The following is a 15,755-nucleotide window of genomic DNA, read 5'->3' on the forward strand; positions in this document are numbered from 1 at the left end:
CATACACATTGAGAGTAAAATGTAAAAGACACCAATGCTGAGAGACAATTAAATGGGTATTTTTACAGAGCAGTGAAAGTGACATTCACTAAACATTCATTGCAGGTGAATCAATCACTGAAAGTTAAAGGAGAACTATGAGGTGAGTGAAAATCACTCAGCCTCATAGTTCGAGCCGACGTGTGACAATGAAACTCTCACACGTCGGCTCAATAGATAGGGAAGTGAGCGAACGCATACCATCGCTCGCTCACTTCCCGATCATCTCCCTGCAGAGAGTGGTGACTGTCACTCACGGCTCCCCGCAGGGATTCCCCCCTCCATTCTCCGATCCTGCAGTGCTGACTGGACGAACGGACAGGGGAGGGGGTGGGCACAGCTGGCTCTGCTTCTAGATAGGCAGAGCCAGCTGTCACTCACGCAGCTGGGTGGATCTCGACAGTAATGTCGGGATCCGTCCCGGCTGTGGCGGTCTCAGTATACCGCGAGCTGTAGCTCGCGATATACTGAGCTTTGGGTCACGAGAGGAGGTTAGTATATCCTCCCGTGACCCTTAAGAGAACTATGGGGGAAAACATTTACCCCATAGTTCTCTTTTTAAGCTGAACTCTCAGACTTTCAAAACATCTACCCTGCAGTGAACCCCCTACACCTCGGCCTCAACACCACCCATACACACACACACACACACACACACACACACACACACCACACACACCACCACTGTATATCTATATATGTATATATAGATATACAGTATAAATATATACAGTATATACTGTATATATACATATTTGTCACACCTTCATGCTACTGCCAAATAAACTAAACTAAACTCTTCATCACCAGAAGGAACTGGTATGGTGACCCCCTTCTACCCTTCTCCTTCGAGGCTCTGTTTACTCCTACCCTGTTTCCCTGAAAATAAGACCTACCCCAAAAATAAGACCTAGTACTATTTTTTGGAATTGCTAAAATATAAGACCTACCCCGAAAATAAGACCTAGTTGTGACCATTGCCAGGGCTGGTGGTGGCATAAGGGGGAACCTGAAGGGAGAGAATCAGCTGTGCCAATGAAGCCAGCACTAGAGGAAGCGAAGCAGCACCGGAGTTAGCAGAGCCGCATAAGCTGATGCTTCCTCTATAGCGCCGACTCCAGTCACAGGCGGAGTAATACCAAATGCACTCCGCCTTTGGAGGAATCGATATTGAAAGTGTGCTTCGCTTTTTCTGGTTACCAAATTGCTCTTGGAAAGGTACGGCACCCCTGATTGCCCTGATCACCCTATTATTAACTTTGCCATTTTGGATTATTTAATTTGGATTTGCATTAACTTTGGATTGTTATACATTAAAAAAATAAATAAGACCTACCCCGAAAATAAGACCTAGTGTGTTTTTTTTGAGCCAAAAAAAATATAAGACAGTGTCTTATTTTCGGGGAAACACGGTATATTACAGGTACTGTCTATCATTTCAGAAGTAACATTAGCCTGACTTGGCAGCATTTTCATTGGACATCAATGGAGAATGACATATTTGCATAACTTACCGAGAGAGGATTGCTGGGTGATGGGATCTTCATGTTTGAAGGAGTGGTTAGGGAACTGTGCCGTATGGTGAGACGGGGTATGTCCATAACTCGGAGTTCCATCAAATGCCACTGCGCTGTAACCTTTCAAAAACAAGAGCGTAACTTTGTTATTAAGGAGCTGAAAGTGCTGGTGTATCTTCTTTATTGAAATATCATACTTCTTACCTCCCTCATACCTTTTTACCCTTCAATATTATATCAGTCATGGCTACAGGTCTATTCAAGTGTTCCAGCTAAATGTTGGGTAGAGTTGGGAAGGGTCAGAATCAGAACCCTTGTCAGGTTCTTGCCTGGGAATCCATTAGAAAGATTTACTCTCACATCCTGCCCCACTCACAAGAGTTTCACCAGACAGGAAGTGAGGGGAAATCTGCTACAAGTATACAGACTGCAATAAAAATCTGAGAGAGGTTATAGCTTTACCGTACTCTACTAAAATGTGCAACTTTAAGGAGGTGGGGGCGTCCTCCTGACAGGCCTGCACCCAATTTGATATCTTCTGCCCCCATGTGCTCCAAGATGGAGACTCTCATAGTTTAGAGTTAGGACCGCACTATAAGAGGTGCCTTGGCGCGGCAGTGCGGCTTACACATCCTTTGCAGAAGACGTGTATCCAAACCTCTGTCATTGTCCTTATTGGTGAGACAAGTTGTTTTACATACTGGTTTGTGAGTGTGCCATGATGCCTTTCTACAATTTTATTTTCTTTCTGTGTCGCCATTGTAAATTTATGCTCACACCCTATCTGGTGAAACCATTGCCAACAGCAAAAGGACAGAGGGGAATCTTTCTAATGGATTCCTGGATAGCAATAAAATCCAACAGGGAGTCTAATCCTTCTCCACTTTATTCAAAACCAAAAAGAAAACACATTTTGGCTAAACAAACTCATTAACGTGCAACTGAATCCAAAACTTTTTGTTAGTTTTGGATAGAGTAGGGTGGAATTAGAACATCTGTCAGGCTTTCATTGCTGTCTGTGTACCCATTACAGAGATTGACCCTCTCTGTTTGTCCTGGTGACTGTTAACACTGAAAGTGAAAAAAAAAAATTCACCAGAACAGGAATAGATGGGAAATCTTCCAATGGGAACTTTAGTTCTGGTGACCCTGTTGACCACCAGGGATTTCCCTCACTTTGAAGGAATTTCCTTTCAGTTCCTGTTGTAGCTATCCGAATAGGACACCGTAGGCAAAAAAAAGCTGACAGGAGTTATAACTCTCTCTTACTCTATCCAAAAATTAAGATATCAAGTTTTTGGTTCAGTTCTAGATTAACTCCAGAATTGGTTTACTAATAACATAGAAAATGTTCTCTTAGCTTAGTAATGCCTTGTGATCATCCAATAACATGCAAGCAACTCTACCCCTTGCTACATCCCCAGCATGATTTCAAAACCTCCCAGACAACAGTCGCCTCCTCCACAAAGGAGCTTACAGTCTCATTTCCCATCCACAGTCATACAGGGTTATTCACAAAAGGGTGAAGGGTTTGGAGGAGGCAGGAGAAGTGAACAATTGAACGGCGCCGGGCGGTTAGTTTTTTTCTACATTTAGCCCTGCTTTGGGCAAGCAGGGCTAAATGTACAGCGGGGAAGCTGCCGCTTGATTTGTACAAGTGATCCCGGCGATGTCGCTGAGATCACTTGTAAGCAGCCTGCAGGTCTGAGGTTCTCCATTGGAAAGGGGGGGGGGGTTGGCGGGTTGTGGGGTGCATTGAGGAACCTGGCCTTGGGGCAGCAGAGAGAGTAAATCCAGCCCTGCCCATAACCCAAAAAGTTTTATGTTTTTTGGATGGAATAGAAGAAACAATTGCACCTAGAAGAATCCATGTAAACAAAGGGAGATAACTATGTCCGTCCATCTCCCACCTTGACCTGTCCGTCTATCTCCCACCTTGACTGCCTTTAGGCGTTCCCTAAAGACTCATCTCTTCAGGGAAGCCTATCCCACCTCAACCTAACCACTGAACCTTCACATTCTCACATAATTCATTCCCACAGCTACCTCATGTATCATTTCCCCCTCCTCTTTTAGATTGTAAGCCCTCAGGGGCAGGGCCCTCCTTGCCATCTTGTCTTGAATTGTATTGTAACTGTAATGTCTTCCTTATATTGTAAAGCACTGCGCAAACTGTTGGCGCTATATAAATACTATGTAATAATAATAATAATAACTATGCACATGAAGTCCAGACTGTACCCCCAAAACAGCAGAGCAAGCCAGAAGTGCTCATAATTGTCTAGAAAAAAGTTTTCAACAGAAAAACATAGTAGAAAGGAATATTTGTTCTATACACATAATCACTGGCCTGCAAAAAAGCATGCACACATGCTTGTTACAAATCACCGACAGAGAATGCACCTTCAAAAACAAGTCAGTAATGAATAGCTCATGTGGTCCATAGAAAAAACTTGCCACACACCATTCTCTTCTCTGTTGATCAGTTACTTGGAGCAAAGCCGTAAAGTAGCTTTGCAGCTACTACCTCTTGGCTTGTTTGCTTATTTTTCAAGGGCACGCAGCTTGGCCTGGGAAAGCGATTTGGGTTGGTTTACTGAAGGAGTAGAAACTGCAAACTTAGCAAATTGAAGATTTTCTCATAAGGTGAACCAATGCACACTTTAATACCTAGTCATGTACAAAAGTAATAATATTGTTTTTTAAAAGACAGGACTTTGGCTTGCACAGGATTGGATGATCGAAGTTAACATTGATGTTAAGGCCTCATTATTATTATACAGGATTTATATAGCGCCAACAGTTTGCACAGCGCTTTACAATATAAGGAAGACATTACAATAACCATACAATTCAAGACAAGATGGTAAGGAGGGCCCTGCCCCTGAGGGCTTACAATCTAAAAGGGAAGAGCAAGTGATACATAAGGAGGTAGCTTCGTGGGGATGAATTGCTTTAGGCCGAATCCTGCAGCAAGAATGGCAGGTGATTCCAGGTAGCGGCCGCTCAACCTGCACTAAGTGATGACAGGCTGACAATGGCTGCAGCTGTCCACCGGTGTTCGGATATAATCGCACAGGGAGCAATTACATGCAGTCCCACCAGTGATTCTTGCTGCAGGAATTCACAATAACCTGCTTGAAACCTACTATGAATGAAGCCGTACAGTCTCTACTCCTGCAATAAATCATACCCCACTGAAGATCAGTTATTAGCAATAAAGAAAATCCACTATAAGGGCTCATTCACAGTGGGTTTGCGTTAAGGTGATCATAATGTGCACTCAGATGCTGGAATGCATTTTAAAACACCTCCCAGGGCTTGCTTTTTACAAATTTTACAAACTTTTTTAAACTTGACACTTCATTTAACTACATGCAATGCATTATAGTGCATTAGAACGTGCTGTTTAAAAGATGCAAGAAATGCCCTACTTTTTTTCCAGAATTGAAGCAATAGGATACAAGGCACATTACCTTGTCTATGCATTAGGACTACCATATACGGGGCAATTCTGTCCAATGCAGCCCAACTGAGCTGATACAAATAGGCCATTATGTGTTGTGATTGAAGATGAACACAGGCTTAGAACTAACCCAAACTGAACGTGGGCTCCTCTGAAGATGGAAGTGCCACTCACCCACTCAGCTGCACATGAACAATGGGTTCGGATGCTTGTGCTGACATCAATGTCTTTTTATGACCACATGGACATATTGGGTCAATGCCATCGACCAAATATAGCCATACAGGTATATAAGGTCAATTAAATTACTGCATTCCGCCCCTTTGCCTATGTGCAGCTGTGGGTCGGGTATTCCCCAGCAGCAGCTAATTGGGTGGTAGCAGAAGGCATATGCCCATACCTGTGGGTCAAAAAATGGATTTAGCAGGAGTCATGGAAAGAGAATTTTATGCATGCATGTTTACACATCTAAACGCAGGCATTTTAGCGATAATTTATACTAGACCTTCCTGGCCAGTAACATGAGTATATGATCAGTAAATTTCTTACGGTCATTATGTATGTAGCTTAAAAGTATCTGAAAATAGAGATATCTCCTTGCTGGATATTTGACACAAACACAGCGGGCATAAAAAAAATGATTCCTAGAGGGTTATGTACAAAAGGCCATATGCTCCGTTCTGGTGCAGAATCCATGCGCTCAATCAACTCAATCTTACTGTAAGGAAAAATGTCTGCAATTTATATTGTAACTTGATTGGTGGCCATCTTCATACCAGCCCTGCTGGACTGGAATGGTATATGAGCATTAGGAGTGACGGATAAAAACCAAAGTTTATGTAATAATCTACTTTTTTGTAATTTTTACATTTTCCAATAATCCTCATATAAGATGAGCCCGGGATATCCACTACAGTTATTATATATTAAATCTAAAGGGCCTTATGTGATAAAACAAAGAGCAATATGTAAAAAAAAAAAAAACTCTTCCATTTCATATCTGACTCCAAACTGATTGCTAAGAGGTTGCAAAAAGGATTTTTTTTCATTTTCAGACATAAAATTATACTGGGGTAATTGACTATAAATGAGAAAAAAATGATAAGGAGAAGCTGTGCTCACTTCAGTCAACCAATCAATTCACTACAAATACATTTGTTTTTTTTAAATTTTCCTCACACTTGACTGGGTATTCAAAGTAAACACACGTTTAGTTTATTTACTAACATTCACTTTGCGAGGTAAACATTTACTTTGAGTGAACAGCCTCTGGTCTAGTTCTTTCCTAAATCAACCCCAATGTGAATAAGATAGAACTCTGGAACATTTATAATAGTGGGAAATATCAATGTATTTATTTATGTATTTATTTATTTATTACAGGTATTTATATAGTGCTGACAATTTACGCAGCGCTTTATGTAGTTGCACTTTCACATCAGTCCCTGCTATCAAGGAGCTTACAATCTAAGGTCCCTATCTAACATGCATACATAGAGGCGCAATAACATGAATATGTTGGCAAGAATGTCTCCTCTCCCATTAAAGGAAATGTACTGTGATACATTTGTAGGCTGCTATGAGATCTTCTTCTGAAAATGCTGGTTATCTGGTTGTCATGCTGAGCCAATGACTACTATTCTTTATAGTATATGTACAGACAAAACTTTTTTCAGTTTTGGATAGAGTAGAGGGTTAGAACTTCTGACAGGTTTTTCATGCTGTGTGTGTGTGTACAATTGGGGAAATTTTCCTTCACTTCCTGCCCCGGAGATGCAACAGGAAGGTAAAGGAAATATCCCAAAGTGAGGGGACAGTTGTCCCTGGAACAGATGTGCCCAGCGGAAGATTTCCCTTTACCTCTTGTCCCCCTATATTTTTTTTTATGGTGAGAATTGTCATATAGAAGGGTGAATCTCCCCAATGGTGCCACAGACAACAATAGAAACTTGTCAGGGTGCCTCATCCAAAACCAAAAAAGGATATACTTTAAGCCAGTGACCCGTAACACATATGCAGTCTAGTGTCAGTTGCTGCATACTTTTTCCAGGTCAGTGATCTGGTAAGCCAGAGACAGCCAAGCCAGTAGAATTATACATGGAGGTCAGCAATGGCAACCTACATATTTCTCTCTTTTAACTTGTATTATATTTGGTTTAACAGTTGTTACCACTAATGTGAGCTGACCAGGTCAGATCTGTGAAGGCCAGTAACCCTCCAAGGAGGATCCGTTTTTTGTCATGAACTATTGTGTCCTCTATATCTGCAGTTTGTTTAGTGCATTGTTATCACTGGATTACTGCGCTGCTTATATCAAAACTTTTTATGCAAGGTAAATATTCCCTGCAAATTAATTGCATTAAAATGCCCTTTTTATAAATATGTTCCATTAAAAAAAAACATATATACCTTAAAACAAGAAACCAGACACTAAACTACAAAACTACTCTGAGAATATCAAACATTTGTTTAAATATTTTATTTAACACCATAAAACAAATTAAACTAAATTTACTGCAAGATTGTCATTTGCACTATTATTACTGTTGTTGGTAATATTTTTTAATATTAATTTTGATCAATTATAAATCAATTTAGTTTCCCTTTTATTTCTGTTAAATGATTAAATCCTGGCAGCAAATGCTCCAAGTGAATAGCAGAGATGCTTTAACTGTATTCAAAAATTAGTATATTGTATCTGTTTATATGTAATTAAGGCCAAAGCTATTCAAATGTTGAACAGCTTGGGTCTTGTTTTGCTTTGCTTTTCTTTTTTAAAGCAAAGCAGTTAAAAATAGCAGCACCCCACTGCATGGAAAATTACTTGTCAGAAAATAAACTTTCAATATGTATTCCAAACAAATGGTGTCAGCCCTTTCTGCAGCCCCGGACCATCCATCAAGCTGCGGGGAGACACTTTCATTAATTAGCACAGCCAGTAAGGAGAAAATATCCAGGACAAATTACAACAAAGAAGACTTCTCTGCACTCTTTGTCACAAGTATCAGGTCCTGCACTGTACAGCCTGGGCTGGAAAAGGGACTATCATAATGGGGGTCCCTGGTGTTCTGAACGCACATGTATATACAAGATCTCTCCCAGGTCCCCAAATGACATTGTAAGACTTAGAAACATAAACATAAAAAGTCAGTTTGCTTATAAGGTGTAAGACTGTCTATGCAATGTATCATGGTGACTTCAGCACGTGTCTACCATATGTATGTCAGATTCTATCATACCAGCACACAGATAGGTAGACACAGCCATTTACAAGATCGCACAAATAAAATACATCCATTTTTAAGTACACACCATATGCAAACACTCTTTAAAATGATAACAGACATATTGCAGACTCACAAAAAGTAATATAAATCATACAACCAATATAGATAGATAGACAGATAATAGATAGATAGATAGATAGATAGATAGATAGATAGATAGATAGATAGATAGATAGATAGATAGATAGGCATACATACATACATACATACATAAATACATAGACAGATAGATCATAAATAGATAGGAGGATAGAAAGAAAGAAAGAAAGAAAGAAAGAAAGAAAGAAAGAAAGAAAGAAAGAAAGAAAGAAAGAAAGAAAGAAAATAGATAGAAGATAGAATAGTGAATATAATTTAAAGATAGATAGATAGATAGATAGATAGATAGATAGGCATACATACATACATACATACATAAATACATAGACAGATAGATCATAAATAGATAGGAGGATAGAAAGAAAGAAAGAAAGAAAGAAAGAAAGAAAGAAAGAAAGAAAGAAAGAAAGAAAGAAAGAAAGAAAGAAAATAGATAAGAAAGAAAGAAAGAAAGAAAGAAAGATTGGTAATATTTTTTAATATTAATTTTGATCAATTATAAATCAATTTAGTTTCCCTTTTATTTCTGTTAAATGATTAAATCCTGGCAGCAAATGCTCCAAGTGAATAGCAGAGATGCTTTAACTGTATTCAAAAATTAGTATATTGTATCTGTTTATATGTAATTAAGGCCAAAGCTATTCAAATGTTGAACAGCTTGGGTCTTGTTTTGCTTTGCTTTTCTTTTTTAAAGCAAAGCAGTTAAAAATAGCAGCACCCCACTGCATGGAAAATTACTTGTCAGAAAATAAACTTTCAATATGTATTCCAAACAAATGGTGTCAGCCCTTTCTGCAGCCCCGGACCATCCATCAAGCTGCGGGGAGACACTTTCATTAATTAGCACAGCCAGTAAGGAGAAAATATCCAGGACAAATTACAACAAAGAAGACTTCTCTGCACTCTTTGTCACAAGTATCAGGTCCTGCACTGTACAGCCTGGGCTGGAAAAGGGACTATCATAATGGGGGTCCCTGGTGTTCTGAACGCACATGTATATACAAGATCTCTCCCAGGTCCCCAAATGACATTGTAAGACTTAGAAACATAAACATAAAAAGTCAGTTTGCTTATAAGGTGTAAGACTGTCTATGCAATGTATCATGGTGACTTCAGCACGTGTCTACCATATGTATGTCAGATTCTATCATACCAGCACACAGATAGGTAGACACAGCCATTTACAAGATCGCACAAATAAAATACATCCATTTTTAAGTACACACCATATGCAAACACTCTTTAAAATGATAACAGACATATTGCAGACTCACAAAAAGTAATATAAATCATACAACCAATATAGATAGATAGACAGATAATAGATAGATAGATAGATAGATAGATAGATAGATAGATAGATAGATAGATAGATAGATAGGCATACATACATACATACATACATAAATACATAGACAGATAGATCATAAATAGATAGGAGGATAGAAAGAAAGAAAGAAAGAAAGAAAGAAAGAAAGAAAGAAAGAAAGAAAGAAAGAAAGAAAGAAAGAAAGAAAATAGATAGAAGATAGAATAGTGAATATAATTTAATTGGGTGTTCAAAGTGAACAGGAATTTGCTTTTCACATGATTGAATCATTGAAGTGTATACTAATTTATATTTTATTAAAGATTCTTATAGTAAATAAATATATTTAAAGAATAATGCAATGATACATCAATCAGTACTTTGTGCACCCCGTTTTTGTACATGACTCCCCTGCAGAAGATATACGGGAAGGTCTTTGTTAGTGTCCACGATAGGCTTTCTTTATCCTTCATACATTTTGTCCAGATGATGCTTCTCATGTGCGACCTTGACAAGCTCATCCTCGGAGCAGAGCCATGCCTTGGCTGCGGTTCCAGGTCCCGCTAGACCCAAAGCTTTAGGAAACCGATAAGACTCGCAGCATTGAAGGGATCTTTTCATAGAAAGTTCTCTTTAATTAGCTTCTTATCGCCGCCTGGGCTGATTAGGACGTGTTGAAAAACATGAATGGCCCACAGCTGTCTGTACACAGGGGTGGCTGCCCCCATGACAAGGCAATAACTGGGCACACGTCTAATGGAGACTTTTCCATTACTTGGCACATGGGGAATATTATACCAGCAAGGTAACGCTTTTCCCACGATGCCCAAAGAGAATAATGAAAGGTTTAACCTTGACTCAGTCCAGCCTCAGTGTGGACGAATTTGTGGGCTCCGACTCCCAGATATTTGTAAAATGAGATTATTATTGTCACGAGATACCGTGCTACACCAATTCCATTGATTGCACTGGGGTTTTCATTATGCGATGCTGCCAAGATTTCTACTACAGGCTGAGAATTAAATATTTAGGAATTAGTAAAAAAAAAAGTTGGCATAATTTAGGTTTCATGTTTTGAAACCTAAATTATGGCAGATTTTTAATATGAAACAAATATATGGTACCTAATTAATATATCTATATATAGATCTATATATAGATATCTGCATATCTGCAGCAATCATTGAAAACGTATTAAGGCTGATTTACAAAAGTAGTTGAGGATCTTCACACAATAAATTGTGTAAATAATTACTTTATTAGTCCACCCACGTGAAATGAAAATTCATGTTTTCTTATTTCATCTGTACCTGATTGGATAATTGAAGTGAATATTCATACAATTAATTGTGTGAATATTCCCAATTCCTTTATTAAAATAGCCCAATAATAGATAGATAGATAGATAGATAGATAGATAGATAGATAGATAGATAGATAGATAGATAATCGTGCATGCCAATAGTAGATTGTACACTATACTAGAAAGTTGTTAAATATAATAAAAAGCTCTATATATTGTATAAATACTGCATTTTTCGATATTTAATTTTATAATTATTTAGATAGGACTATTTATTGTATCCTATTTTTTATACTATCACACATATTTTATATATCATATTATACTATAAAAAAATATACTACCATACTGATATTCAACTATATTTAACCCCAGTCATCTATATTGTAAAATACAGTTAGCATGATACAGAAGCAAAATACATAATACAGAAGCAAACTATTTTATTATTATATTTGTATTATATTTAATAAATGTCTATTCCTCTGTTTACAATGTTACTTTTGCTCTCTTTTTATTTTATTTTTTACAATAACTGCACGATAATGGCAATTCTTTTGACAATAAAAAAGCCACTAGCAACTATAATAAATTTGACCACATATGTTTATTTTTTTAACAAGCTGCATTTCTGCTGTTGCAGCGTTTAACAGGACATATTTTTTAAGTTGGCGAATTTAATTGTTTTTCAAGATTAGATATTAATGGGCTGTTTTAAATGCCTTTATAAAGAAAAATAATCTTATTTTTTTAGCATACTTTAATACTGCAGTTAATGCCTTAAAATTATCTAAGGGAACCAGGATTTTTTAATGCCCCATTATTACAGCTAGTCTTGTACAAACGATGGTAAAATACTCAGCAACATGTACACTACCTGCATCTACTGTATCTGGGTAAACAGATAGATAGCATGTTTCACATAAGAAAGTTACAGTACTACACATTGGATTACATTTTATTAAGGATTGGAATTACAGCTAAAAGTAACCTAAAAACAGTAATCTTGTATCAAAATACTAACCTAGAATAGAGTTTATTTACTAAGATGTAGAGGCCGTTCAAAGCTTAGCAATGTGAATGTTGGCATATAAGTTGAACCTGGATTTCTCTTAAATACCCATTAATGTGTGAGGGAAACTTAAAAAGGATGATTTTACCCGGCAGATGATTGAAATATTACAGTGAACACAGCTTCACCTTATGTACTAAGGTCAGTGAAAATACACATTTTCATGAATTCCTTAACGTTATGGAGGCTGTCCATTTAGCAAAATGGATGTTCATTTGCAAAGTGAATGTGATAGTAAATAAGGCGAACTTGTGTTCACTTTGAACACCCAAAACAAATTAGAGGAGAATTAAAAAAAAAAAAAAAAAAAACAACAGAACAGAAAACAACATAGCTGGACCTTATTTACAAAGTTTAGTGCACGTTTACTTTGCTAAGTAAACAGTCTCTCCTTTGTAATTCAACCCGAATAGGAGGCAGTATGTACATCTCAATGTGTATCATATTATACAAAATAAGTCCATGCTTATGCTTGTCCAATGCTGAAAGGCTTGTAGTAACCCCTAGCAGCCTGATCCCAGTTCAATGAAGAGAGACCAGTATGAGATCATTCTGAACTGGTTGCTCCATGCTACTGTTCATACTGTCCTAATGAATAGGCTGCTAACATATTCTTGTGTCAGGTTTTAGTAAGACAGCAGCCCCAACAAACCCCATTAGTTAGTACACCAGTATGTGCGATCACACTGTATATGTGTGTATTGGGATTATGTAGGAGGTCTCCAGCCAGCAGTAATCCCCTTTCTTATAATTCATCATGCTGCCCTCTTTACAACCCCCACCTCCCCTCATGTGCACTGTATTACTGTTTCCTCTTGAACTTGAACTTAAAGGGGCATTATAACCCCCAAAAAACTATTTGTCTATCATCCACATATTTTTTATCATCTATCTACAAAAAATATATATATACGAGAGAGAGAGAGAGAGAGAGAGAGAGAGAGAGAGAGAGAGAGAGATTTCGTGTAGGGGTAGAAAATGTTCACTTAGCAAGGTGTTCAATCTGTGGACCCAAAACTGTAAAGGTAAAAATGGCTCTACTTGAATATAAGATTTAAGTGGACACAACATCTCTACATTCACTAAGATATATAAACATTCTCTAGTGAATCAGCCTCATTAGCAACTCGCATTAAAGATAAACAAATCATTACAATCTGATTGTACACATGGGGGGAATTTATCAAAACTGGAGCAGACAAAAGTGTGGAGCAGCTTTGCATTGCAACCAATCAGCATCCACCTTTCATTTTCAAAGCTTAACTGAAGAAACTGAAGAGAGAAGCTGATTGAGCTATGTAGTACAAGGTCTTCTATCTTAGCAATCCATTCAATGTATAACTAGTCATGTTACTTACAAATCTTAAGGAGCCTGTACAATCAGATTGTACGGTGCATGGACAGGTTTACAGTCACAGTTGGGTATGTAAAGCCCTCTCCGCTGACATGTAAATATAATTGCTGTGCAGCCTGTTGCTCTGTTGGCAGTCTTTGGAGGCAACTACATAACATCAGTGGGACTGTCTGTGCAGTTCCTGGACAAGCTCTTTACAATGTAGATATCATCTTGTTTAGTTTTAAATATTATCTGTTTTTATTTTTCTCAAACATTTGCATATTAAAAGTGAATAATATAAATGTTGTTTAAACCATAATATATAAACCAGTTAATAAAGATTATGTGAGAGCTCATGGTCCTTAATTCTGCATACAAGTTAGCTGACCCAAGCACCAGCAGACATACCCTCCATACAGAAGACATATGACTGCACCAGCAAGCAAAATCAGGAAACATACATTAACACGTTTCATACATATCACTGAAACATCTCTACACACAGTCATTGAGTTACTGCCTATTATCAGTCCTTACTCTGTTTTATAAACTAAACCAGCTTCCAAATGTTTACAGGGTTATTCACAAAAGGGTGAAGAGTTTGGAGAAGGCAGAAGTGAACAATCTAGTACAAAATAGCTGATTTGGAGAAATTCTCCAATTCAGATCACTTTCCAATTCAGCTATGTTGTCCTAGATTGTTCACTTCTCCTGCCTTCTCCAACCTCTTCACCCTTTTGTGAATAACCTAAAAGATATATACACAAATTAACCATTCCAGTAGTTGCAATCAAAATTTAAATATCAATGATTAAGGCACAAAACAACTTTTTTTCTGTGCTTATTAGTAATTTCTTGTTTAAATGACAGTTAGTGTAGCATATTAGTCAATGCAAAAAAAAACCTGTAAGTAATAGTATATTGTTATGTTCACAGGTAAAAGGTGTACTAACTATTGTTAAGATTAGCTATTGAGAACTGCCTGTGGTTTGTGATATTACAGAAACAACAATTTGCTTGACACTAACTCTTAGACTAAGAAACTACCTGTGTGTTTTGTAATAGCACAGTAACAGCAATTAACTTGACATTAATTTTTGTAATAGCAAAATGTTTTTATATGTTTACATCATACTGTGTGTGTGTTCAATAACAGTAACAATTAGTATATTGTAATGTTCACAGAACAAAAAAGTATGGTGACTATTGATAAGATTCTATTTTAAGAATTGCCTATGTGTTTTGTAACATTGCAATGACAACAATTACCAACAACTAAAATGTCAAAATGTTTATATATGTATATATTATAGTGTGTGACTCCCACACAGCCTCTCTGGGTGTATTGTATGGGATTTGGTGATTGCCTCTACCTTGGTTCCTGATGCCCTGCTGGTTCTCCAGGCAGTTGGACAGGTAGGGGGTATTGGGGAACATCCGAGGCTGCCCCGTGGTGGTTTGGCTGGGGGGTGGCGCCCCGAAGGCTCCGTACCTGCATGCCCCCGCCGTTCCGGTGAACTGTCCAGAGAAGTGTACGGTGAAGGCGCTCAGGCATTGCTCCTCATGCAGGTCCGGGTTCCAGGTAGGCTCCTGCTTGATGAACGAGTGAGGGGCGAGGGAGGTGTACGGGTTCCCCGGGGGAAAGTCCAGCACCGGGGCCCACTGGGCGCTGCTGTTCACCGGCACGCTGCAGCTGCTGTTCCCGGCCAGAGAGGAGACTGGAGGTAGGAGGGTGTTCATGTCCCGCACATCGGACCCCATCTGACCCTTCACTTGGCAGATCCGCTAAGACTGGGTCCCGGTTCTTGGCTCAGCAAATGTCCCGACAAAGGTGACTACTCAGAGCTGACAAAAGTCCCAACTGTTGTCCCGATAGAAGTGTGCGGTGTGGGAGCTGCCGGAGCTTGTGTCTCCTACTGGTCCCTAATGTTCTAATAGGGGATAGTAATGGAGGAGGAGTCTGTGCCTGGATCCCATTCATACACTGCACCCTTATCCACAGCCACAGCACTCTACACTGCTAAACCCGCCCCCCCGCGGGGGGGGGGGGGGGGGGGGGGGGTGCATCTCTCCCACTTATTAAAATTCTGCCAGTGACGCACTAGCCTCATATAAGCAACAAAAATAACATTGCTGGGCTGTGTATAAGTTCAAGGATGCTGCAGAAATTAATTGGATCCAGTAAGTATCGCCATCCTCATTGACTTCTCCCCTCCTTCTAGATCCTCATACAACTGACTGTTCAATATCAAATCTTTCAAATGCATTGCCTGTGAATGTGGGTTAGCATTATGGAATGCTTAGGTGATTGTGTGCTCTGTGGATAG

At 38.6% G+C, this 15,755-nt stretch overlaps 1 protein-coding gene across 2 annotated transcripts in view; it reads right to left on the bottom strand.

Moving 5' to 3' along the window:
- Nucleotides 1–15,384, bottom strand: part of WT1 (Wilms tumor 1) — a 53,672-nt gene extending 38,288 nt beyond the window's left edge. For both annotated transcript variants that reach the window (XM_018567795.1, XM_018567788.1), the window contains exons 1-2: nt 14,802–15,384; nt 1,554–1,676 (exon numbers count right to left, since the gene is read on the bottom strand). In XM_018567795.1, the coding sequence (XP_018423297.1) occupies nt 1,554–1,676; nt 14,802–15,189 (511 nt within the window). In that variant the 5' untranslated portion in view covers nt 15,190–15,384. The remainder of the gene's footprint in view (nt 1–1,553; nt 1,677–14,801) is intronic.
- Nucleotides 15,385–15,755: the final 371 nt, after the last annotated feature.

This window comes from Nanorana parkeri, unplaced genomic scaffold (genome assembly GCF_000935625.1).
Source record: "Nanorana parkeri isolate BGI_ZX_2015 unplaced genomic scaffold, ASM93562v1 scaffold30, whole genome shotgun sequence".
Lineage (NCBI taxonomy): Eukaryota > Metazoa > Chordata > Amphibia > Anura > Dicroglossidae > Nanorana > Nanorana parkeri.